At 43.6% G+C, this 27,210-nt stretch overlaps 1 protein-coding gene across 1 annotated transcript; it reads right to left on the minus strand.

The window, feature by feature from the left end:
- Positions 1-7,991: 7,991 nt before the first annotated feature.
- CD8B (CD8 subunit beta) lies at positions 7,992-23,116 on the minus strand. The gene is made up of 6 exons (XM_006111615.4): positions 23,031-23,116; positions 17,467-17,826; positions 12,982-13,083; positions 12,221-12,313; positions 11,567-11,603; positions 7,992-8,796 (listed from the first exon to the last, which is right to left on the minus strand). The coding sequence occupies exons 1-6, from the start codon at positions 23,074-23,076 to the stop codon at positions 8,784-8,786; spliced, it is 651 nt and encodes a 216-aa protein (XP_006111677.2). The 5' UTR covers positions 23,077-23,116; the 3' UTR covers positions 7,992-8,783.
- Between the last annotated feature and the right edge of the window lie 4,094 nt (positions 23,117-27,210).

Raw genomic sequence — 27,210 nt, forward strand, 5'->3', positions numbered from 1 at the left:
CGATATAAAAAGTCCATTGATCAACCCCTATTGATGATGGGGAGACTGATAGTTACAAATCATAAAACTTGTTTCCTTGGAAAATAAAATCAATGATTTGATATAACAAAAACTATGTACCAGATTGACCGTTGCTTTGAAACCTTAATTCAGTCCCCTTATGTGTCCTGTGTTTCTAGTCTCATACTTTTTGACTTTAAGGATACGATCACCTAATGGCTTTTCCACAGTATGGGTATGTCTAGATTCCATTGTTTTTTGAAAAAACTGCCCTTTTTTCGAAAAAACGTCACCATACTGCAATCGTGTTCTTTCAAAATTAAATTTTTCGACATTGATAACCCTCAAATTACAAGGAAGAACACCTTTTTCGAAAGAGCTCTTTCGAAAAAAAGGCGTGTGTGGATGCAGAACAGGGACATTTTTCGAAAGAAGAGGCCATCGAAAAAAGCACCGGTGCCCTGGTGGCCATTCTGTGAATAGCCATCAGGGTTTTCTTTCGAGAGAGCATCTATGCAGACTGGACACTCTCTTTCGAAAAAGCAAATCGCTTTTTCGATCCGGTTTTGAGGTGTGGGTGTCTCTTCTGCAAGAAGCTTGCAGTCTCGACGTAGCCTATCTCTGGTTCATTCAGAGCACAGGAGGGCCCTGACCTGAGGATGAATCAGGATTGTGCAGCGGAGATGGCTGTTGTCATAGGACCCTTGCCTCATTTGGGATTATTGCAAAAGGTAGGTGTGAAATGAATGAGGCAGAGCACTGTAGGAGGCAAAAGGATAGTCTCATGGTTAAGGAAGTTGAATGCTGTCTGAGATAACTGGATTCTACCTCTGCCTCTTCCATTGCGTGCCGGTGACAAGTCATTTTAAACAAAGTGTTCACAGTGTTTGCTTTGAGACACAGGAGATCTGATTTGCAGACGTGCTGAGCCTGCATGGCTGCAGTTGAAGTTAACTGGAGCTGTGCTTTGAACATGTGCAGTACTTATAAATGGCTAGATACTCTGGAAAATCAGGTTGAGGTCACCTCAAATTGAGCACTCAAAATTAATGGCGGCTTTGACAAATTTAGTCCTAAAAAAAAATCTCGCTATGCCTCAGTTTCTCCACTGTAAAATAGGGCTAATAACACTATCTTTTCTCACCGAGGTGCGGTGCAGAAAAATTCAGAGTTGTCATGAAGCACTAAGGTACTACGAGAGTGCCAATAAAACACCTAGGAGCAAATTAATAATTTTGCATTCAGTGCAGCGTTTGGATAGTATGCAGTAAATTAGGCCTGGACCTCATACTGCATGAGGAGAGAAATATAAAAATAAAAGATGACTCATTCACTGAATGTGGCAAAGACCTTATAAAAAAATACATATTATGCATATATACAAGGAGACAGAATTAAGACTGTACCACCAACTTTAATTCTGGCTTGTCTTAACTAAAACAGCTTGATGTTGAAACTTCAATAATGTTATTTTCATGTAGTTTTATTGATGTAATTGTATATCGTATCAAAAATAAAATGGCTTTCATTGGGCAGTCACACAGACAGGGCTGTGCAATAGATAAAGTGACATGGTTATTATTTGCTCATAGAGCCTAGCAAATCAGAATCCTTTCATCAGCTGCCTTTAGCCACATTTCGGCGACACCTTGCTTGCACTGAACCAACATAATACAAGAGACAGTTTCTAAGAATGCAAAAAGTGGCAGATACAGCTGTAGCAGCAACTGCTGCGTGGTGTGTCCTACCTAGTGCTGACCACATTAAAGTTTAAAGACAGGTGTGCAGCGTACACTGATATTGTAGGTAATAGCTGGTAAGGCATAACCGGTTACCAGCTTACCCCGAGAAGCCCTTCCTGGTGAAAGTCCTTCAAAGGTATCAGTAGCATAGCTGGAAAAAAAATGTGTTTTTGTTATTGTTTAGATTTGGTCCCTATCTGTACAATAGACTCACCTGTTGCACCGATACAGCCATTAACTGTCACAAAACCTCCAGACACACGTGGGAGATGCTTGTGGTTAGATTGTGGTTCCTTTGTGATCGCAGCAAAGCAAAATGGAGGATTTGAGAAAATCAGGTGAATTAAAACACAGAAGACATTCGGCACAACGGCATCAAACAATCCCCCCTGTTTACGGAAGGAAAGGAGAGCCGCCTTTCTTACAGTATAACCCCCCTTGGTGAAAACAAATGGATGACTTATGTAACTTTCATGACTAGAAAACATATCTAGGTCAGTAGCTTCTTGTGTGGAGTCTGTGTGGATGGCAAACACAGAATTATGGCCCTGATCCTGAAGTCCTTATAAAAATTCCCATCACATTAGGGCTTGGGCCCTGCATTTGAAGGCATTCTTGGCCTCTGTATTTTAAGGTCCCATGAACTACTCCGTTTGGCCTTTGGACTAGTGAGGTGTGAAATTCTTCATGCAGATGAAATGAAAGAGAACATTTTGAATGAAGCAATAAATGGTCTTTAATCTGGGGAGAATCTAGGGTTCAAGGACCCAGATGTGGGTTGCATTGTGTCAGAGAACTTTAGTCCTCAAACTGCTTTTTGTGTGTGGCTATTTCTCCAGATTTCAAGTGTTGTCTGATCTGCCCATTGTGTGTAACAGCATCTTCTTGGTGCCCTGCTCAATAGCTATGTGTTTGCATTCCCACTCAGGTTATGTGTTTGCATTCCCACTCAGCACATTTTGGGAGAGAATGTGACTGTTAGAAACTCATTAATTTGCATTTGTAATGGGGAGACTAACTACAAATGACTTAATGTTGCAAACTATTGTTAAGTGTACACATGCCATCACGAAGGAAGGACAGTGCATCACAGATCTAGAGCCTGATCCAAAATCTGCTGGCTACCATTGGCTTCAATCAAAAACGCAACGATAGTTTAGTATAATAACTCTTCATGGGGCACTAGCTGAACATAAGGTAGCATAAATATAATGAAATCTTGGTAGTATGGAGCCTCACTACACATCTGTTGTTGAAGCACTTTTGGGAGTTAGGAAGGGTTCACACGGGGATTAAGAAGTGTGCAACATAGTGAAATGTAAACTAGCAAGGCTCTAGTCTACTGGATGTTATTTCAAAAATAATTACAAGGACCAGGTGAAGAGGAAACCTCAAATGGTGTCTATACTCCATGGCCTACAGTGGCTTCCAATTCATCATCAGAAAGGCTACAAGAAAATGGAGCTCTTCAAATGGAAGACAAATAGACTCATGCATGAGAGAGACTGGGTCTGGGCTGTCCCTTTTAGATAGAGAACTGCTGCAGAGAGGAGAAAATAGACTGGATTGCAACTGTCCTAAATGCAGCCAGATCAGACTTGGGAACCTGCAATCTCTGCTCTCTTAAAAAGTTTTATGTTTACACCCTTAAAATCAATGGCAAAATACTCATTGAGTTGTCCCTGCCTCTGATGGATGCTGTTTCTCTTTATTATTTTATTTTATTTTATTATTATTCAAGATCCCAATCCTGTGAGATGCAGGAAATTACCAGGCGATGTCCAGCCCCTGGCAGGATCAAGCCCTTAGGCCTGATATACACTAGGACCTTAGTCTGAAATAACCCTTCCACTCTAAGTTCAAATTAGTAAGCAGTGCATCCACACTACCAAGCCTGCTATTTTTGAATAATGAGCCATGGAATTTGAACTCCGTACTCCTGCTTTTCATCAGGAATGACGCTAATTCTGAACTTGTAAGTCTGAAATAACGTTAGTGTGCTGCTAATTCGACCTATCTCCCACAGCTCCACAGAGTGCTTCTTTGGGCTCTGAATCTGAGGTAGTGTGTCCACATTAACGGAGCCTCGGACTAATTTCGATGCTTCCCTGTAGTGAGGACACAGAACTTCGAATTTGTAAGATTGGGAATTCTTGAGTCGAATTTAGTAATTTTGAAATAATTTCCTAGTGTAGACATGGCCTAAGCATTTCAATAGCAGAGTGACATTTGGAACCATACTTTTCAAGGCATTTTGTAGATGTAAAGCTGACTTAATGGGCCAGATCCTGGGAAGTGCTAAGTCACAGCCTGCATCAGAATCAAAGAAAACTACAGATGCTCAGCACCATCAGGATTTCCCCTGTGGTTTATGTTAAGTAAAGCAGTCCTGACAGGAAGTCTCCATGCACCTGGCTGGGAGCTGGGAGCTGACGCACTGTTCTCAGAGTCTGCTTGTTTATGGCATCAACAAGAAGCAACTGACGTGGTGATGCTGACTTCACCCTGAAACTACCAGCTGTGCTTGAGGAATATAGGCAGCCCAGGGAGCGATGCTGTGAGAATACCCTGCCTGGTTAGTGGTGATTCATCTGAGTATTTAGTGAGACTTTGTGGAGGAAACTCTGAAAAACTGTGTAGGCTTTTCTACCCCCATCAGGAGGTTCTAGTTTGACTAAGGCCTGTGCCGGCATAACCTGTGTCACTCCGCAGTGTGAATAAGCCACACCTAAGCGACAGACAGTTCACTGACATAAGCACGTGTGCGCTACACTATGTCGGCGGTAGAGCTCCCTCCCGTCAGCACCGAGCATGGTCAACAGAGGCGCTGCACTGGTACAGCTGCTCCTCAGTAGCGCCCTCCATGTACACATGGCCTTGTAGAAGCCAGTCTCTTCTCAAACCCTGCTGTACCAATGCACTGCCCTCCAGCTAAGCCTCAGGCATTGAGGTCATGAGACGTACCGTGCACCACATGACAGTCCCTTCCTTCAACTCCCAGGCACTCAGCACTTCTCACGGTCAGACCCAGACACTATCAGACGCAGTGCAGTGAGGGACCGGTGCCTCCGGGCATGGGCGGTTGGTAATGTAGGCAAGGGAAAGCACATGACCGACTGCCTAAGGCTGGGGCCGCCGGCGGGGAAAGCTGGAACCATGGTGTGGCAGCCCAGCTCCCCCTTGGCCCCGGGGAAGACTGGAACCACGGCGCGGCAGCCTGGCTCTTCCTGGCCCTTGGGGAAGGCTGGAGCCACAGCACAGCAGCCTGGCTCCCCTGGCTCCTGGAGAAGGCAGTTCAGTTCAGCAGCCTGGCTGTCAGGGGGAGGAGGGGAGGTGGGAATGGGGCCATGATGGGGAAGCATGGCTTTCATCAGCTGCTGGGGAGAGCAGGGTTGGGGGCATCACGATAGCCCCGACTCGCCACATGGCCAGGCAGGATCAAGCTGGGGGTGGGCAGCACTTCGTTCCGGGAGTGAGGCCTCAAGTGGAAGGGGCGGGACTGGGGCTTGCCTTCCTCAGCTGGGTTTTCATGCTCATGCCTCCGAGGGTTTCTCTGCCAGCCAGCCAGAACTGAGACGCTGCCCGTGCTGCCAATGAAGCATGTCAATGAAAATTTAGGCCAAACTTTTTAAAGTGACTGGGAAACTTTTGATAGAAATGTAGCCGTGTTAGTCTGGTGTAGCTGAAGCAAAATACAGGACTATGTAGCACTTTAAAGACTAACAAGATGGTTTATTAGATGATGAGCTTTCGTGGGCCAGACCCACTTCCTCAGATCAAATAATGGAAGAAAATAGTCACAACCATATATACCAAAGGATACAATTAAAAAAAAGAACACATATGAAAAGGACAAATCAAATTTCAGAACAGAAGGGGGATGCGGGGGGGAGGGGGATGGACGTAAATGTCTGTGAGCAAATGATATTAGAGGTTATCACCTCTAATTATCACCTCTAATATCATTAGCTCACAGACATTTACCTCCCCCCCCCTCCTGCATCCCCCTTCTGTTCTGAAATTTGATTTGTCCTTTTCATATGTGTTCTTTTTTTAAATTGTAGCCTTTGGTATATGTGGTTGTGACTATTTTCTTCCATTATTTGATCTGAGGAAGTGGGTCTGGCCCACGAAAGCTCATCATCTAATAAACCATCTTGTTAGTCTTTAAAGTACTACATAGTCCTGTATTTTGCTTGGGAAACTTTCGTTTGTCTGACTTAAAATGTCAGACACCCAAAACTTAAAAACAAAAAGGTGCCGAAGTGTCAGAGGGTGGATTTTTCTGGGCTTTCTAATAATTCATGTCCTTTTAAGGCTGGGAAACCCCAAATCACTGGGATCTTTAGAAAATCTCCATCTTAATTTAGCTGTGAAAGCACTACTATTTCTGTCAACTACATACTGATGTGCTTCAGTATTTCATTATCTTTGATAACTGCAACGCGCTACTCTTCTGAGTCAATAAAACAAGTAGCGCAAAGTGTTAGGGGCTGATCCCAAACACAATTAGCCTATTGGGAAATTTTTGTGCATGCATTTCCAGTAGGCTAACTCATGACAGACAGCTCTAACGGTGATAAGAAGGTGATTTGCGGGATTAGGCACTTAGATTGTAAACTCTCAGGGCCATGGCTATAAAGCAACATACACATCTGTGGTGCTTTAGAAAGAATAGTGAATACGATGCCAGTTAATAATCTCAAACATTATTGGGCTTTTCACGATAGTGGGATAAGATATTCAACCTTAGTAAATATGATTTTTGGCACAATGTTAAATGAATGCTACAGAAATGATGCTCAGATATGATGGTGATGGGCATTATGGAGGTATATCTACACCGCAGGGCTAAAGTCAAATTAAGCTATGCAACTTCAGCTGCGTCAATTACATAGCTGATGTTGAAATAGCTTCATTTGGCTTTTGGTGCTGTCTACACAGCAGAAAGTCAAAGGAAGAAAACTCTTCCTTCCACTTCCCTTACTCCTTGTGAAATGAGGGCTACAGGAGTCAGAGTAAGAAGTCCTCCAGCTCGACATTATTTCGAAATAAAGGCTTGTTGTGTAGATGCGCACGACGTTATTTCAGAATAATGGCAGTTACTCTGAAATAATGCTGCTGTATAGACGTACTCTGGAACTCCTTGCGCTACTGAGATGCTGGCTAGGTCAGTCCAATGCACTCAGAAGAAAGTGAAATAGTGTATGTAGGTTTTTCCTACCCATCAATACAAGCATGATTCTTTCCTTTCCACCCACAATGTGGAAATGAGGTTTACTGGGTACCTTTCTGTTTGACTAAATGCAGTTTAAAACATCGGTGGCTATTGCCTGTGATGGAGAAGAATCACCCTACGCACATCTCTAGGGATTACTTCCTGAACAACAACCACCCACCCACTATGTGTAAGAAGTAAGTATGGAAGCTGTTGTGCTTACTGCATTGAGGAGGAGGTTGATGGTGACGGTGTGTGGAGGAGAGAACCCCCATGTTCTAAAAGGCCAGAAGAATCTTGCTAAGAAGCTGGAGAGTAGAATCCATTGGTCCATGTGGAACTAGAAACCATGTCTAAAGGGAGGCCACGGGGCTTAGTGAACAAGGGGCACTCAACTAACCATCAGGAGACACTGATTCTATTTTGGGCTCTGCTATTAACCTGCTGCGTGACCTGATCTCTGTGTCTGTCTTATCTATTACATTGTAAACTTGACACACAGGTTTTGTTCTGATTTACATTTTGCTATTAGGGATGTGATTGGTGACTGGAGGAATACAAAATCCTACATTTACGGAAGCACTCTATACTGGCATAAACACTTTTATGTCAGCACCACTGCCTCCAAGCTAAGGCATTGAATCACTTTAACTAGAGCAGTTTGGATCACATCTCATTAAAGTGGCAAAAAAATTGTGCTCAGATAAGCTCTTGGTATATTTTTATAGTGTCAAAGAGCTTGGAATCCCAAGCTACAGATATAGTTAGTGTTATACCAATAATCATTTTTTCTCCAAGCAACATCAGGTGAAAGATGGCCCTAATTTTAGATTGGTAACCAGTACTCTAGGCCATGAAGTACATAGAACTCAGCAAATAATTCTTTTCTTGTTTTTAGTTTGTCAGCTGAAATGAAAACCTTCAAAAAATTACAATTAATTTTGGGTTGAAGTTTTTGTTTGACCTGTATTTTTTTTAATTTAATTTCATTTTCAGTGTTTTTTTACCCTCTTGTTCCTTCTCCCCCTCCTCCCTGCCATAAGTCTACTTACATTTCTAAATGAAATCTTTCCAAACAAAAACTCAAAATATTTCATTTTAAAATTATCCATGTGAAACTTTGGACTTTGAAAACAACAGTTTTTCCCCATCAAAATTATTTGGCAAATTTGACCCAAATTCAGGAATAGTTTTGGTTGATCTGAAGCTTCATTTATCCGTGAATAAACAATTCATCCAGAAATTTTTGCTCAGCTCTTGAAGTATATGGTGAACCTTCTTAGCATGCTCCCAAGAGGCTGTTCTGAAAGTGACCTGCATATTCAATAAAATGCTAAGCAATTCGCTTTACTGGGACAAAAAAAGAATCTAAAAATCCACTCAGATGCTATTTTATTAGGTGAAATTGAATGAATAGAGTGCAGTGAAGCTCTTTAGAAGAATTTTTTAGCACATTGTACAAAAATACTATTTACACCATATTGTACATGACAATTCACACGGCAAACCAGGGGTCACTTCTGTAAGGTGCTGTACAGCCTCAGGGCCCCAGGATTTTAGAGGGAATTGAAGGCAATAAGGAGGCATGTGGCACTGGGCCTGCTCTACAATTTGTAAGTAGCTGTAGTAAGTAATTGAACACTTAGTACTGTGGTGGTGCATGATAGGTGGATCCCAGACAGCAAATATCTGCTCTGCATTTCAAGTCTCAGATAATTTTCCGTAACATTCCTCCTGGCGCATGTGTTCCAGGTGTTGAGCTCATGTGGCATTTACAGTAGGTACTTGATATGCAACACAGAAGAATCCTCCAGGCATTCATCTTATTTAAGTACCCTAAAGTACCGGGAGATACAAAGATGTTAACCCTGCTGGCAGAGACATGCTGCAAAGCACAAACGTCCAGATCCTCCACATATTTGGGTGCCTTTCTTATTGATTCTAGTGGGATTTACATGCCTAAATACTTCAGTAGTCTGGGCCAAAGTCCAGGAACAAAACAGAAGATACTGCCCTTTTCAGACTATGCTACTGGTATGTTGGCATTACTAGAATCCTAGTAATAATGAACACAAAGCAGCCTGGCAAAAGGAAAACTGAGAGCCATTAAAAATCAGACATAATGGTGCTAACCTAGTAAGTCATTTGTGACCCAGAACAACAGCAATGGCATGTGCTGATCTTCCATCAACAAAGCCATTGCACAGAAGACAATGAGCCATCCCTCACCTGTACAAGATTCTTAGCTCCTCAGCTGTTCCCATTCACTTTTAGGGCCCCACTACATAACCTTTGGGCTGTGTCTACACTGCACCTCTTTTCCGGAAAAGGGATGCAGATTAGACACTTTGGAATAGCAAAATCCGTGGGGGATTTAAATATCCCCCGCGGTATTTGCATTAACATGGCTGCCGCCTTTTTCCGGCTTGGGGATAAGCCGGAGAAAAACGCCAGTCTAGACGTGATTCTCCGGAAAATAAGCCCTTTCAAGTAGGAATAAAAGATCCTCCGGAAAAGGGCTTATTTTCCGGAGAATCACGTCTAGACTGGCGTTTTTCTCCGGCTTATCCCCAAGCCGGAAAAAAGCGGCAGCCATGTTAATGCAAATACAGCGGGGGATATTTAAATCCCCTGTGGATTTTGCTATTCCGATGTGTCTAATCTGCATCCCTTTTCCGGAAAAGGGGTGCAGTGTAGACACAGCCTTGCTGTTTTGTAGGGAGCTGTCTGGGTTTCTCCCTGAGTGGGAGATGGTTTTCCTTCACTTGCTGACCAACTGGGATGGCATACGTGCCCTGTTCACCCAGCAGACCCATGCGGACTGTGGTGGGGGGCAGCAAGAACTAGATGAAGGGAGTCAACCACCTGTCACGCAGTCCTGATGACGGTGGCACGGGGCCATTTGAGCAAAGCCGGGGACAGGCTACTGGGCAGGGCGTCAGAGACAGCAGGTCCACGGAGCTCCGTGGAGCTAGATGTGGGGCTGGAGTGAGAGTCCTGCTATCAGGAGGAGGCAGTCTATGAGGTTTTTGTTCTGTTTTGTGAACAATCCCGTCTAGGGTCACCACAGGCCCTGGGCAGGGCTGGCCTTACCATAAAGCAAACTGAGGTGGCCGCCTCATGTGCCAGACTGTGGGGGGGGGGGCACAACTAGGACCCAGAGGGTAGAAAATTGTGTCTGCTGCTGGTGCATATGTATTCGCTCTGCAATACCACGAGAGTAGAACAGGAAGAAGGCAGAATTGAGACCTTTCAAAGTGTTGGCCCAAGCGAGGCGGCTTGGGGGCATCATTTGAGCGCCCCACCTCAGGTGCCAAAATGTTGTGGGGTGGCCTTGGCCCTGGGGACATTGTCACATGGCTCTCCTGTCATGAAAGGCTGTTACGGTGCTTCATGTAGCCCACCCCGTGCCCCTCTCTGTTATCCTGTGCCTGTCAAGGGCAAGGTTCCTTCTAAGCTGCATGGCAGCACAGCCCCACTGCTGCTTAATGAGCCCTGCCCAGCCAGGCTGGGCAGGGGCACTTCCCCATCAGTGATAGCAGCAGCTTCCTGCTGAGGACAGAGCAGTGAGTCTCTCCCAGCTGGAAGGGACAGTCCCCTCCCATTTATTCTGGCCTTACGTGGCCAGATTTCTGGGACTTCCTTTCCCCCTCTCTTAGGAGACCGTTCTTCAGCGTCACAGGTCTCCCTGACAGGAGGCGTCTGTGGACCTACAACCCAACTCTTCCTTTCTGACTTCCATTCAGCAGCTGCTCATCATGCCTCTTGCCCTGCTGTCAGTAATCCCTTTCTGGCCAAGAAGGGGAGCCGCTGTAGCTTGACCTCCTTTCTGGGCCGCTCCACAGTGTTGAGTTTTGCCCACATGCTGCTCCTCACTTCCCGTCATAGACAGAGGAAGAGGCCACACCCAGAGCAGATTTCAGACTATCCTGCGGCTCGGGCAAAGCATCGAGAAGCACCAGAGACGCTTGTGCAGATTGGATCCTGCTGGCCAACAGCATGACTTGGGATGTGCCCTACGTCTCTATGGTCCATTCCGTGCTGTCTGCAGGCGGGCCTGAGATGCGACGTTCTGATTCACATCCAATTCCCGCTCACCTTGGGGGTATTCGAAGCTCTAGCTGTAATATATACTGCCCAGGCACCCGAAGCTGTGGCCAGGAGGGAGCTTTGGATGGAGGGCTTGCTTTCAGCCCGTCTCTAGTGAGAACAGGCTCATGTTTAAGCTTTGGGCACTTTTCACAGCCCACATTTGGGGAGAAGGCAAAGAGAAAATGCCCCTCTTGGGTCTAGCATGAGTGGAGTGAAAACTAGGCAGCTGCAGGGATAACACACAGGTGGCCTCCCTGTCCTGTGGGATGCCTTCATCAGCAAAGGAGTTGCACAGAGACACTCGGTTCTGTGCGGTGCTGGCTGCTTCTAGCGAGGGTCCTCAATTCCCAGTTACTTTGACAAGAGCTGACAGCACTTGAGGAGTCAGCACTCAGCAGCACATAGGTGCTCAGCACCTCGTGGGATCCCCCTTCATTAGTCCCCCCCCCCCCGCATTAGTGCTGGCTGATGGGGAAGAAAAGCACAGCTGAGTTACAGTGTACGGCGCACTTACTGTTTGCGGAACTGAAGCCTCATTCTCCTGCGCAGGCCTGGAAGGAGATAGGCAACAACTTAGGCCTCAGCTCCTCGTGCTCCCACCCCACATGGGACTCTCCTGAACTCCTGATATTCCCTGCCCCCAGTCCCTGACATCTCTGCCTCCTCAGCATCCCTTCCCCCGCCAGAGGTGTCCTGCCAGGGAGCCCCAGCCTGCAGCTGCCCCTGGAGGCCCTGTCTGAAGGGTTCTCCTCTGTGCTGGGATGAGGAGCTGAAATGTGAGTCAGCCACCATCTTGGCTGATGCGCCTGGGATTGAACTGGGGCTCTCCAGAGCTAAAAGCTGGAGCCAGTGGAGTGCAATAGCTGGAGATTTGTCACAGACACATTCTTCTGTGGATGAGCAGAGAGCAGGGACCTGTAACACTCCCCCCCACATTGGGATATGTGGGCACACAGCCCCAGGCTGCATGAATTATGGGGTTTGGGGTGCATAATGGGCTTCCTGTGAGACCTGTCTCCCCCACCTTCTGCTTCCTTCCCAAATGGATCTCTGGGCGCACGAGAGACTCTCTGCAGGCCTTGGGGCAGGGGAATGGGCCCCCTTCGGTGCCGGAAAGGTGAGTTCCACATATGGAGAAACCCTCCTCTGAGGAGTGCCCAACACTTACGCTGAAAGCGGTAGATAACACCAACCAGAGACACCAATAAAATAACAGCACATGCCCCTAATGGGGCCCAGATGAAGCCGCTGCAGGAAGAACCTTAAACCAAAAGAAACATACAGTGCATATTACAGAAAGCAAAAGCAGCTGGCAGACTGTGCCGGCTCCACACACTACCTCTGACAGAAACTCTCCTGGGACGTGGGAGGGGGCATTGTGTCTCCAGAGCTACATACAGATCTGTCCCCTTGCCTGCAGAAGGGGCTCAGCTACCTCAGGGTTACAGTCCTGCCTTTCCCCTCCAATCCCGTGGGGCCCCTCCAATTCTCCATGGATCTAGAGGGGCCAGTGACTGGGCTGTGGGGAGAAGCAGACTGGCCTGTGTATGGTTAGCTTGAGCTATATTCTCTTTTTCTTAGAGTCCCCCCTGGGGTGGAGGACTCCCCTTTTGAAGCAGGTCCCTAAGGCCAGGGGAAATCCCAGGTACTGAGGCTCTGTCAGCTACAGACATGCTAATGGCATCAGTGAGAGAGACCAGACCCTGTGTTTTTAGGCACCTGGCACAGTTCTGGGCAGTGGTTCATGACTGTTTATCATCCAGAGAATGCCCTACACTTCACCCCAGATCTACATCACGGCAGCTAAGAAAATGGAATATACTGAGGCAGCTTCATCCCTACTGTGACTCTGTGGGCTGAAACTGAAATGCACTCGATTTGGCCCAGGCTACATTTTGCAAAGATGCCCAGCGAAAGGCAATGCCCTACCTTTCCTTTTTACAGAGGCTGTGCCGGAGGATCTGCACCCCGAAGGCTTCTTTGGGGGCGGTGTTTTCTCTGTCGGTTTTGTAGTAGTAGGCAAAACATCAACTGAAAGGATGAAAATAGTATGTGGCATAGCACGGAAGACATTTAAATGCGCATTAATGGTAAATGTGGAAAAGCCTTTGACAATCCTTAGGGCTAAAAGGAAAAAACGGAAAGGAATTGTTGCAGCTTCAGTCTCTAAATAGCTTTGTGTAGAAAAGCTTTGATGCTTGGCAAGTGGTCAGATCATAATATGGGTCAAGGAATTTTGACATTTAGACCAAGATTTTCAAACGTGTCCTTCTTGAGACACCTTAAAGGATCCTGATTTTCAGAACAAAACTGAGAATTTACTCTCTGAACAACAAGGTCACTTAAAGTGTCTCATGCGTTAGCATCAGCATTTATACCTTAGAGACTTAGTCATGGACTATGTTGTGTTTGGGGGCAGTATGACAGAACAAAAAGAGCATCCCTCACCCAGAGAATTTGGAATGTTAGTACAAAACCAGCATTGTCAGAAGGATACAGACAGATTGACTGATGCATACAGGGCAACAGAAACAATGTTTGTCGGGCATGACAGGCTCTGATCACCGCATCTTGCCGCATCCCAGCTGCCTAACCTTTGTCAAATTTCTTAGAGTCCTCACGACAAAAGAGAATTTTAAGGAAGGTGTTGATGGAAGCCAATGAGGTGCTTTGTGGACATTGATAGGGAGCAAATCCCAAACCCGTCAGGCAACTCTGGCAAAAGCATGGAGATGTTTGTTTGAAAATGTGACAGGTGGATGATAGAGGCTGGGCAGCACAGGCTGATCATAGACAGGAGTCTGCTTTTCAAAACTGCATGAGAGATGATAGGTAGGGTGGGGGATCAGGCGAGAAGCGCCTTAAAGTAGGACATCCTAAATCGTCAGTTGCTTTTGAAAATCTTGGTCTTATAAAGTATGTATGTATTTTTAAAAGACAGCCTCTAAATTAGAAAAAGAACTAGTGTAAAGGGGCCCATTCTGTTCAATGGGAGTTTTGCAGTGTGGGAGCAGAACTGGGCCCTTTCACGCTAGTTATTTTTTCAAAACACCGCAATTACTAGTCATTAAGTTTCCTAAGAATTTCAGAGACCTCAGAATCTGCCCCAAGCACGAGCAGTTATCCCGTGTAAGGTAGGTGAATTGCAATGACAAAGGAGCACAGATTTCAACTCAGCATTAAGAGAACAAGATCTAGCCAAGAGCATTTAAAGAAACGCCCCATGTTGCAGTATATTAAATGAACAAGGGAAGTGGCAACATGCAATACCAGTGAAAAAAACACACTGGTAGCTAGCATCTGAGCTGTAATATATCCTACCAGAAATAGTATTACTCCAGGGCATAGCCTACATCTTGCAGTGTTTACAAGGTATGGCCCTAAGGCCATGCTATCACATTTTCTGCAGTATTTCCAAACCATAAATTATATTTTACAGTATCACAGGTTATTATTTTCCATGACAGTTAAGAAAGGAAACAAGTGGGAAGAGAGCTACCTGCTGCACAAAATCCCATAACAGGGCCCGATCCTGCAAAATGCCCTAATTTACCCTCAGCTCAAATATCTTCAGTCTAGTACAGATTTCACATTTTCCATATGTCTATCTTAACATTTTGGCCTGCTATCCGTCATGGTAATATCCACACGTGTAGCACATCAAACTGATAATTACAGGAACATCCCAAGGGGATTCCAACACATCTCTGATTCTATTCCCTTGTCAGCATGTAGAAAGCTTGGCTTGAAATAGTTTTTGATTACTATAACAGTGATTAAATAAGACCTGTAGATTATTATTGACTATATGAGTCATAATTTAACATATTTATCTCTCTAAGAAGTCAGGCCAGAAAAACTTGTAATGACAGAAACCAATCAGACAACTACCCCCGTCATCATACAGATAAAAATCTGAAACAAAATACAGGACTATGTAGCACTTTAAAGACTAACAAGATGGTTTATTAGGTGATGAGCTTTCGTGGGCCAGACCCACTTCCTCAGATCAAATAGTGGAAGAAAATAGTGGAAGAAAATAGTCACAAATTCCACTATTTGATCTGAGGAAGAGGGTCTGGCCCATGAATGCTCATCATCTAATAAACCATCTTGTTAGTCTTTAAAGTGCTACATAGTCCTGTATTTTGCTTCAGCTACACCAGACTAACACAGCTACATTTCTATCACTAGATAAAAATCTGATCATTCAAATATCAGTTAACCAAAATTCTGGACTATCCAAAGTTCATTTCTTGTCCCCTGGAACTGAAGTTCATAGAAAAACCACAATTTATTTTAATGACATGGACACAGCAAACATTTCCGGTGTCCCATGAGACATCTGGATTATTAGAATTCACGTGGATAACTTCATTCCTACTTTTGTTAAACTACCTAACAATGGACATTAAAAAATGACACCAAAGAACATGGACATTAAAATGGACATTAAAAAATGACGCCATTTTGTCAGAGATGCCAAAAGGGAAATGAAATTCCCAGTAAAGTGTGATTTCACTTGTGTAAGTTAGGGGAAACCCTGTTTCGTGAATTCAGTCTATCGGGGCTCAGCTTTAAACAGGTTTTCAGAAGGTTTTCATTTTGCTTAGGAGACAGCAGCCTGGTTTTGAAAGCACTGCTTTTGTGTAGGGAGCATTACTACAGCTGCTCAGATACTTCTCAGTCTTCAAAGAACTTTTCTTTCAAGTAGCCAACGCAATGGCAGTAAATTCCAGTGTATTTATTTGCAACAAGTAAAGGTCTTGGGATTCTTCAAGACGGAAGACTGAGGACATTTTAAAGCCAATGACTATGATTATATCCCTGCTAAGCATAAACTTTAATTAGAACATTTTATCCTCTTAGGACGGACATTGCTCCAAAGTGAAGCCACCAAGGAGGATTTTAAGCACAAGATCACATACGGTGATCAACGTGCAGTATTTTTTCTACCCTTTTCCATAGCGGAGAAGTTGGGGGTTGAAGAGTGTTACTGAATGTTTGAGAATTTGAAAGAGGTTCTGTAAGGCCTTGCATTAGGAAGGAGCCTATAGCTCAGATCCTTATGCCCACCCTAAAGTCTCACAGACTGCAAATTAGAGCTCCCCAAAGGCATTGGCCCGACAGCCCCAGGGGCTGAAATCCTCTGTTTAGGCACAGAAGAGGCACAGGCAGCATTGACACACCAGCCGTCAGAGCCATGCGGGTAGACTCTGTGCTTGTGAGAAGCGCCACAGATTTCATCAGCATCCTGCAGGAATGGGATGTGCATGGGCAGCAGATGGGCAAGTGTCCCCATACAGACACAACAATATGCCTCAGCTCTGACCTAGAGCGACCAGCTCTAGGAATCAGAAAGTAGCTCAGTCTCCATGGCCCCATCAATCCTGAGGGGCTTCTCTTGCTGAGATTGCCATCAGTGTGGGCAGGGTGTATCAGCTGTGGTGGAGAAGGAACTGGATTGAGACCTGTTCCACGCAGGGCCCTAAACAGTCCCTGGATGGCAAGAGCTGTTGGCCTTTACCAGCTTATCATGAACTTGCCTGCGGAGACCTGGATGTGAAAGGTTCAGGACTCTGCCACCGTCTCTCTGAGATAGATGTTTTAAGGGGAGTGTTAGGATTTTGGTAAATGGCAGCGTGAGAGAAGGATCTCTGAACTCAAGCAGGGAAATCAATCCCAGTTAAGAGCAAAAATAGCATAGGAATTAGAGATAACGAATGTGAATCGTCTAGGTCTAGTAGTGTTCCTCGGAAAGTCTCCTTGACACAACAATTCTCAACACACAGCAGCACTCCGGTTGTGACCAAAAGTGAAAAATGGACAGTGGCGAATGGTTAGTTTATTAGTAACTTTATAACCCTGGAAGCAATTTCTCTGCATTTCACAGAGTCATAGATTTTAAAGCCAGAAGGAACCAGTGATCATCTAGTTTGACCACCTGCCTACCACAGGCCATAAAATTTCCCTGGAAGAATTCCTGTTTGAATGCGAGGAGTCCTTTTAGAAAAAACATGCTGTCTGGATTTAACAATTGCCAGCGATGGAGAATCTACTGCAACCTTGGGTAAATTATTCCAATGGTTTATTTCCCTCCCCCCTGAAATGTTCTGCCTTGTTTCCAGCCTGAATTTGTCTAGCTTCAAGGTGGTGGATCGTGTTTTACCTTTCTCTCCCAGGTTTTCTGGCTAATATAGTCTCTAAAACCAATTCATTCCAGGGTACCTTGTTCTTGGGGATAGTTGCAATGAAAGCAATGAGAACAACAAGCAGGATTTAGGTACCGATTTGGGCCCAATTATCTTTTCTATCAGGATTTTTTTTTTAATTCTAACCATGTTACTGTAGCACCATCCTGGCCAAGCACTGTGAGATTTTGGAGCAGATGGGCCAGTCTGAATCAGCACTTACCTATGGTAAGTTCTGTGCCATTGCCAATGAGCAGCTTCGAGTTGTAGGAGACAGTGCAGTAATATGTGCCTGCGTCCAAATGCTGAAGCCTGCTGATCCTCAGTGTCTGCGAGTTCCGAAAGCTTTCTTTAGTCACAGTAAACCTGCCTTTGTCGATGTCGTTGCCATGGGTATGTTTGTTCAAAACAGTTGCATATAATATATACTGGAAGTCTTGGCTCTTCTGGCTCCATCGGTACCAATAGACTCCTAACTGGGAAAGCTGTTCACTTTTCATTGTACAGAATATTTCAGTCGTACTGTTGTTCAGGGCTATGATATGTCCTGGAGTCTGAAATAAAATTGGAGTTTTCTGGCAACCTACCAGGGAGAAGATAACATGATTATGGTCAACATACATATCTCTGCATATTAAATAAAGGATTTCTTTATGAGCATAGTCATTTATATGGGGGGGGTCACACAAAATAGAAATGGACCAGACCTATTAGGAAATCTAGCCCCTATATCATGCTAGTGTTGGATTGTTTCCTATTAATTTTCTTGCCATTCCAGTTTAATTGATACTATCATAGTTGCTGCACTACAGATACCCATCTAGCCAGGCAGAAGATCACAGCTAACTAGCTCTATTTCTAGTCTCTTTTCCAGTTCACTTTTTAAAATGTCCATTAATAAGACTTCCACGTTTTACGTAAGGAGATTTTTTTTTTTTTTTTTTTTTTTTGCCATTCCTTATCTTCAGTGCTTTGGCCATTCTTTGGGCCAGGTTCAGGTTTTTTTCTGCCAGTTCTTTTCGCTCCTATTTGCTTGCGCATTGGATATTCTCTGGCTGCAAAAGCAGCAAAGAGTCTGAAGATGATTCTAGATAAGGTATCAAAACCTATACAAAGAAGAACCACAGCTCATTCAAAGTGATAAATGCAGCGAGCAACACACATAAATATATACAACATACTGAAATCAGTGGGAGCTGCAGGCTCTTGGCTCCGCATGGGATCTGGTCCCCTTTTGATTTTTATCCATGAATATGCATTTAGTCACACTAACAGTTCTACCATGGACCAAATCCTCAACTGGTGTTAAAACAGAATAGCTCTACTAACATTAGTGGAAAGTTGCCAATTTATACTGACATGATTTCACCAAACTGCTTCAGTTGTTTAATTATGGATGAGTACGACCAGTGATTTGGTGGTTGAGATGGGCATTTATTTCACTTATTCCCTCGCTTGTTGCATATGATGGACTGTGAGGATTTGGAGTTTTGCACGCGCCAGAATTAAAATCAAAATAGATAATAAATAAGAGCCAGAGGCTGATCTCACTCACACTGAATAGCATCGTACTCTGTGAATTATCTCTTAAGAGATAGTCAGTAATACCTGTATGTGCATTGAGTTATACCTTACTGCTCAGTGTCTCCCACTGTTCTCCGTGGAGCTATGTGAGGCGTGAGGTCCTACTTAGTGGGACTATTGGTTGCAGTCTTTCCCAGTGACTTAATTGGGAATATTGGTGGAGAATGGTGCTACCCTAAGTACCGTATCTAACATTTTTACTTTCTTTTCTTTTACTTACGTTTTACTTACTTTATTTTTGAGACTGCCAAGTGACAAAATGATTCCATATTGTGAATCTTCTTAGTTGGAAACATGAGCAACATGCGAGATCGGCTGCTCAACAGTAATATTAACTCACAGTTTTGCCAACTCTCATGATGTTATTGTGAGTCTCATGATATTTAGAGAGGTTTTGTTTGTTTGTTTTTGTTTTGTTTTTTTGGTTAAAGCTCCGGTGCCTGTAGCCAGGAGATTATGTGAGACTTTCAGCTTTGTAACGTGTTTTAAGCCTTCATGATCACAGAGAAAAGCTGGAAAATGAGTCTTCACACACTCAACAACAAGCAGGAAAATATAAAAGGAAGCCAATTTCATTATTGAGCTTCATACCTACTTTGCAATGTGCAGGGCTTGACTCCCATGGGTTTTTCAGTGCTTAGGGTTGGCATTACTGAACTCAGACTTTGCAAATATTGCCTCCGCTACGATGTTGTGCCTTGGTGTGCGTGTGTCTGTGTGGGTGCGTATGCACTTGTGTGAGGGAACTCAGTTTTTCAACAAACAAAACAACAAATTCTGGATATGATGCATCAGCGTAAAAACAAGACTGAACCATCAAGAGCCACTTATTTCCTGTGCATGTTCTAAAGGCCCTGCCCTTGGTAATCTTGTCTCCATAGCTTGCTCCTTTGCTTTGAAGTGCTCATGTTCTTTAAAAAATCCTGGCCTCATTTACAGTAATGTTTGGTAGTAATAACACTTAGGCCTTTATCTTGCACACGGAGCCACACACATGTGCACCTGTACAGAGCCTGTTGGATCTCAGCGAGTCTTCAAGTGGAACCTCATTTATCTGCCCCCCTGTCCTCTCCATGGATGAAGCAGGCTGCCTGATTGGGTCAGATTGCAGGACTGATGTCTTGACTTTGACATAGGACTTTTGGCCTTCCTAATGCTTTACAGATATTGGGAGCCAGCCAGCTTCAAAGCTGGTATAAGTGATTACAGCCGCATAGACATTAATCCAGCTCTGCATCTGATGCACTGTAGTGGGGAATTTGACTACTGCTGGTAGTTACTACTTTAATTTTTAATTCTCTGCCATCTGAGCCAGCACTGACTTAACAATATGCTTACTTGATCTATGAATGCATCTGAGAGGAACGCTTCAGCTCTCCTTGCCCTGGTCTGCACTAGGGAGTTATGTCGAAATAACTCCTCTTTTTTGGAAATAATAAGCAGAGCTTCCACACTACTAAGCCTGTTATTTTGAAATAAGGGGCTGGTTATTTTGAAATAATAACTCATGCTTTCCACAAGAAATAGTGCTTATTTCAAAATAGTGATTTCAAAATAGCGGTGTGCTGACACTCCACTGCTGCCATTTAGAAATAACTACTCCCCAAGAGTCGTTTAAAGTAATTACTCCCCAGTGCTTCCTGAGACTCTAAGTCAAGGTAGCGCATCCACATTAAGGGAGCCTGACTTGGACTAAGTTCAAGGCTTCCCTGTAGTGTGGACACGCTATTTTGAAATAGTTATTTTGGGAGTTATTATTTTGACTAAATAAGTTGTGATTAAATAAGTTGTTTCAAAATAATTTCCTAGTGTGGACATGCCTCTCATGGCAAACAAAAAGCCAAATTTGGGCGTGCTTATTTAGGAAAATTTCCCATTGGGTCAGTGGGCATTTTGTCTCAGAAAGGATTTATGAAATATGAGCAATATTTATTGACATAGGCCTAAATCTTTTTTGGCTTCCTCATGTTAATAGTTCCCTCGATGTCAATGCACTGAGGAAGGCAAACCGAATGTAGTCTATAAAAATTATATGCCTGTGATTTTACAGGATGGTTCCCGTTCTCTCTCTCTAAAATTTCTGACACGATGAAACAAAAATGAGGTGAAGGGACAGACAGCTGTGCTGTAATATAATGCGATGATGCATTGAATCCCAACCCTGCAAATCCTTATTCTGGCCAATACTTCCTTGTGCCTGCAAAGTCAATGGGACTACTTGTGCAAAGTTTTTCAGGATCTGACCCATGGAAAGCTTGCTGGGTAACCATTTCATTTATAGATTCCAAGGCCAGAATGAACCATGGTGAATATTTAGTCTGAACTCCTGCATAACACAGCTCATAGAATGTCCCTCTAATAATTCCTAGAGCAGATCATTTAGAAAAACTTCCCAATTTCAATGTAAAACCAGTCAGTGATGGAGAATGTAAATTGTTCCATTAGTTAATTACCCTGTTAAAAATGTATGTCTTATTTCCGCTTTGATTTGGTCTAGCTTTAGCTTCCAGTCTTTGGATCATATTATACCTTTCTCCGCCACACTGAAGAGCCCATTATTAAATACCGGTAATTTTGATGTCTCTACTCCTGGTTGTTCTGCCCTTCCGCACCCTGAACTATGTGGCCACCTCAACATTCATAAAAAGAAAAGGACCCATTTCATTGCCTGCCCTTGCAGAGATTACTGTGTATTCAAGATGGGACTTTCCAGAATTGGCCTATCTCTGCTTCCATTGAAGTCAGTGATAAAACTCCCATTGACTTGAAGGGGAGCAGGGTTAGAACAACGCTGAGTGCATTTGAAAATCTCACTGTATGTTGTCTTGGATGTTAGCACAAAAAATATATTACTGGCTCTACTTGAAGTCACTGCTAGATCTCTGCCAAAGTTGTTCTTTTCATAGACCCTCATCCTAATTTGTCCATGTTCCTGAATAAGGGTAGCACAGAAGAATTTGCATGTCAGACAGATTCTTTCCATACCTCTCTGGAATAAATTATAATAGAGCACTTATCTTTACGAATATTCATTTGCAGTCAAAATCCATATTAAAAACCAGTGCATTTTCCTCTCAAACATTAGAAGCATTTAGCAGTTTTTAAGGTGTGTTTGGAATTTCTCCAGGTGCACATGTGACCAGATTTCATTTGAAACTTGTTTCTGTCACCTCTAAATGTATTTAATTATTCCTTCCTTTGACTCCCAACATTCTGTCCTGACTAACATTCACTGCAACCTCATTGTAATCAATAGAATCACAGAGACTGTAGAATAGTCAGGGAGAATTTTTCCCTGGAAAGAATAAATACAATGATATGCGGTGCCTGATCAGAAAAAAACCCAACCGAATAAACAAAACAAAAAACAAACCACCCAAACCCCTCAAAAAACAATCAAAACCCTGGTTCCATAAGGTGTAAGTTTATGATGTACATCTGTATTCTTATAATAAACCAACAATGAAGCATTTGATGCAGTACATAATGTAGCTATAAATAATATTCTAATATAAATATGTAATAAACCTATACATAATACTCTCAAATAATGTGTCTATATCTATATCTATCTAATTATTGGCAATTCTATAGTTCACAACACCTTAGTATGTAAACACTATCCAATACTGCAGCTGTGATATCCTATAACTATAGTGTATATTTAATATATCTATATATGAGATAAAATATGACATAGTATATTTATAGTATATTAATATTTTCTGTGGTTCTATGGGGCGAATCTAGCCATTACACGTGTGTCAATGTTATCTCTCTGTATTTTTAGAACCTCCCGTGACTATATTATCTCAATAATTGGAGATATATGATTTAAATAATTACAGAATTTCAGCTTTTGATTCCTGAATATACTCTATTTTAAATCGATAACATCCTATAATAGATCAATCCTAATAGCTCTGAAATAAAATAATCCTAACATGTCTGGCACATTGGTCTATAAGATTATACAGTAGATATGTACTACGTACATATATATATAATGTAAATACAGTACTTCTATAACCTACTGTAATTTATCTACATTAGAAACATCCCATACTGTATCTGTGCTATAACATGATAGAGGCGAGGGGGGTTACAAAGTTGCCACAGCACTTTGCATCCTCCCAGGCTTCTGCACTCCAAGTTCCTTTCTAATTCACACCACATCAAGGCCTTGCCAGGTTCCTGTGTTACCTGCGATGTGCAGCACAAGGTAGAGAAAGAGCCACGGCCATTCCATCTTGGACCTGCGGGCACCTGAGAGCTTGTGAGTTTCAGCCTGGGACAAGAGGGCTTGTGAGTGTGCTGAAGCAGGGGGAGTGGTAGGGGCGGGCCGTGTGACAGAGCCCACAGCCTGTGTGTGAGCTGCTTCTCATTAGCCCCCCTAGCAAGGCAGCTGACGAGGGACACGTGGTTAATTAACTTATTTGTGCACTCTTTTAAGATGTTAATTCATACATAACCCACCTGGGACTGGGAAGCAGACACATGGCCTGCTAGGGGAACATGAAGCATGGGAACATGAAGTGTAATGTTATTGCCATGTAGATTTGCACATACGGCGCTCTCTTCCTCTTCCCACACGTATGTGCTCTGGCTCCTAGCGCTGCAGCCTATTGTCAGCAGGGTCTTTTTACTATTCCAGGGAATTCTGTAGCAACTCATACAGCCACTGAGGTCACTGTGGCTGTAGCTGAGATCAGAGTCCAATTCTGTAGCACAGCATGGGGGAGCTAGAAATATCCTTCTTGAGCTCTGGTCCCTGCGCCATCTCCAGAGTTGGGCTTGCCTACTCCCTCTTTCACACCCCAAACCTCCTGATATTTGTGTGGAAGTATCAGATGGAGGGATCAGTAACAGAAGGATGATCTCTTCCCTTCTTTGGGGAGTTCCCAGCAGCAACTGCCAGATGGATGGCAGAAGAGATAGACCAAAAGAGGGTCCAGATGCAAAGATGGTGCACCTCTTTCCAAGCCTCACACAGAGCTTGCCTGACAGCGTGTTTTCTGACCAGCCCTCAGCGCTGTTTTTACTGCAGCTGAGAACAGCGAGGGAAATTAAGTCTCATTTCCAGGGTCTGTGCATACATGCAGATTGGAGAGAAAAGCACTAAATGAAGCTCACTGAAGCGGCCAGAGAAATGCAAAGACTCCCACTCACTTTGCTGGATTATATCAGGCCTCATGAAAGCACAAATATTAGACCAAGAACTTAGTCGTATTTATGTGTGTGTGCTTCGCACCAAGTAAGCTACTGGAGCAAGCCACTGGGTTGTTTTTAACCATTCGTCATTCAAGAACAGCCAGGGAACTCTAATTTGAAGGTGCTTAGACTTAATGTAACATATTCACAGCAAATAAGTGCAGCTATGAAGGACCAAACCAGGCTCCCAGAAAAATCCCAGAGAATCCTACCCAGCTTAATTCGCTGCCAAGGCTTGTCAGCGCTGAGCCTTGGCATCTCTAGGCTTGGCAATTCATAGCTCCAGCACCTCAGGTCTTGCCACATCAGTTATGAAAGTAAAAAACTTGCTTCAACCCCGGCATCTCTTTCATTACTTGGTCACAGATCTTTCCCCCTAAACAGCTTATTTTTCAGAGGCACTGGGAGTAGGTTGATCATATTTTCCCAAAGGGAAAATAGGACACTGCATTGGGGTGGCCCAAGGCCTAGCCCTGGTCCCCTACAAGGCCCCTCCCAACCTTCCCTGCCTCCTGCCCCTGTGGGGCTGGTCCAAGGTCTTCCTCTTCTGCCTCCCTACCTTGCTGCCTGCCTGCTGGGGACTACCTGTGCCCTCCCCAGGATTTTCTGCTGCCATCCTCTCCTGCGTAGCGTTGCCAGGTGTCCAGTTTTTGCCTGGACAGTCCGGTATTTGTGGCCCCTGTCTGGTAGAAAACCCAGAAAATACCAGACACGTAAAATATTTGGTATTTTCTATTTTTCTCGGACGGAAGGCTGCGAGGGACATTCTTCCCCTGCTGCATCTGGCAGGGGCAGGAAGAGCAGGGGGATTTAATGGTGCAATGCCCCCCTTTTTTTTGTTCAACAACTTTGTTCCCCCATTTTTTTGTTAAAGCTCAACCAAAATATTCCTCCCCCCCCCACCCCGTCATGTTTGGGATTTTTTGTGAAAGTATCTGACAACCCTACTCCTGAGCCCTTTGTCCTGTGCAGGGCTAGTGATGCTGCTTGTCCCCTCTCTCACCACTGCACGTTCCTCCACACTCAGCTAGGGGTCATGTCCCACTTTTAAAAAATTTTTAACTGGCTGTTTGTCCAGTTTTCTCTTGTGAGCCAATGACCAGTTGCCAAAAGTAAAAGGGACAAATGCCCAGTTCTGCAAAATAAAAAGTCAGAATGGCCAGGAGAGGGCTTCCAAAGGGACTGTCCCTGCCAAAGTGGGAGATTTGGTCACCCTAACTGTAGGCCCAATTCAGTGGTTTCAAGTTCAAGAGGTTTCAGACGGGGCCTTGCATGAATTGGTTGTTTATTCTTTTCGCCTCATTCTCTCAACAGAGATGGTCAAAAATGTTTTGTGAAAAAATTCCATGTTCTCAATTTTTGTTATTAAAAAGTCCAAGTTTTTGCGATTATTCTTTCCTTTACCCCTTTTCTCTTTTTTTTCTGTTTTGCTACCGGGGGCGGAGAGGGGGGAAGGGAGCCTGGGAGGGGGAGAACACTAAATGAATATCTAATTTGGCATTTTCAGTGTCAAAAGATGTTGGATTTTCAGTTTTTAATTAAATTCCTCCCCCTCAAATTTGCTGCTTTTTTAGAAAAAATGCTATTTTTCATTTTAAAAAAAGGATAGAAATTTTGACTAGCTGTATGACGCATAAGGAGTATCAACCTACTCAAGCATTGGTAGGAGGTAAAAATAGCCTTTTAATGTTCTACAGTGGGTATTTTTTCTGGACCTGGATAATGCTGAAGATGATACTTACTCTCCATAATCCAGGTACCAGAGGCATTAAAAGAATTACAGGAAGTTTTGAAAACAAGAGCAAAAAACCTCAAACACATTTAGTGGCTGACAAACCCACAAAAGTAAGGAAATTCTGCTAACGCTCACCTCACTGTGTCTGGGTGTTGCTGTGTTAGATATGTCACTACATGGCTTAAGTGCTATAATATCAAAGCATAAGCGATGCTATGAAATTTTGTCTTTGCTAGATTTGTATCAGTCAATATTTATGCTTTTAATACTGAAATGTCTCCAGATGAATTCACTATTTTACATGGGGCTTTGGGGAAGATGTCAGCTGCAACCATCAAACTTCTGTATCTTCACATGTTTACAAAAAAGAAAAGTAATCAGAAATTTTATTTATACAATACACTTCCCTACCCTTTTACTGGGGGGGGGGGGCTGAGAAATGCCGTACAGCTGATATAAAAACAGGGAAATGATTTTACAAAAATTTCAAAACTGTTCCTATTTTCTGGGTTCAAAATGTACATCGCTTTTATAGACCCATGCAATGCTTCCTTTTCCATAACATTTTAATAATTTTTATTGAAATATTTTGGCAAATAAAACTGGATTTTTGGTTCAGTACAGAAACAATTTTGCTAAATATTTTCTTCATATGATGGATAGAAATGGAAATTGCAAAAATTATGATAAAAAAGAATAATGCAAAGTTTTTATAATGTAGCCACATTTTCATAAAAAGTTTTGCTTATTGAAAACAGTCCAATTGTTTTTTTGTTTTTTTTAAGGAAGAAACTTTGTGTGAACATTTTCAACTGCACGTCGGCTTACGGTCTTTCATGCTAATTGGTGATAGCATGAAGCGATGGGTGAAAATGGTATTATTGGCGTCAAGCTTTCCTGCAGTGACTCAGGAGTTAGTACTGGTCTCAGGACAGGTTGGTCAGAGACAGGGCACCAACCCCACAGGCACTATAGCAGCCTAAACATGGAGTCACACACAGCCCCCTCCCCCGTCTCCCCCAGACTATTCCAATTGGCTGTGTCTAGACTGGCATGATTTTCCGCAAAAGCAGCTGCTTTTCCGGAAAAACTTGCCAGCTGTCTATGATGACCACTTGAATTTCCACAAGAACACTGACTTCCTACTGTCTGAAATCAGTGCTTCTTGCGGAAATACTATGTTGCTCCCGTTTGGGCAAAAGTCCTTTTGCGCAAAGCTTTTGTGCAAAAGGGCCAGTGTAGACAGCTCAGATTTGTTTTGCGCAAAAAAGCCCCGATCGTGAAAATGGCGATCGGGGCTTTTTTGCGGAAAAGCGCGTCTAGATTGGCACGGACGCTTTTCTGCAAAAAGTGCTTTTGCAGAAAAGTGTCCGTGACAGTCTAGACGCTCTTTTCCACAAATGCTTTTAACAGAAAACTTTTCCGTTAAAAGCATTT

This window comes from Pelodiscus sinensis, chromosome 5 (genome assembly GCF_049634645.1).
Source record: "Pelodiscus sinensis isolate JC-2024 chromosome 5, ASM4963464v1, whole genome shotgun sequence".
Taxonomy (NCBI): Eukaryota; Metazoa; Chordata; order Testudines; family Trionychidae; genus Pelodiscus; species Pelodiscus sinensis.

Coding starts and splice junctions, on each gene's coding strand:
- CD8B (XM_006111615.4), bottom strand. CDS start 23,076: ATGGAATGGCCGTGGCTCTTTCTCTACCTTGTGCTGCACATCGCAG. Junction 12,314..12,981: donor AGCCTCTGTAAAAAGGAAAG/GTAGGGCATTGC, acceptor TTTTGGTTTAAG/GTTCTTCCTGCAGCGGCTTC. Junction 11,604..12,220: donor TGTTATCTACCGCTTTCAGC/GTAAGTGTTGGG, acceptor ATCTCCTTCCAG/GCCTGCGCAGGAGAATGAGG.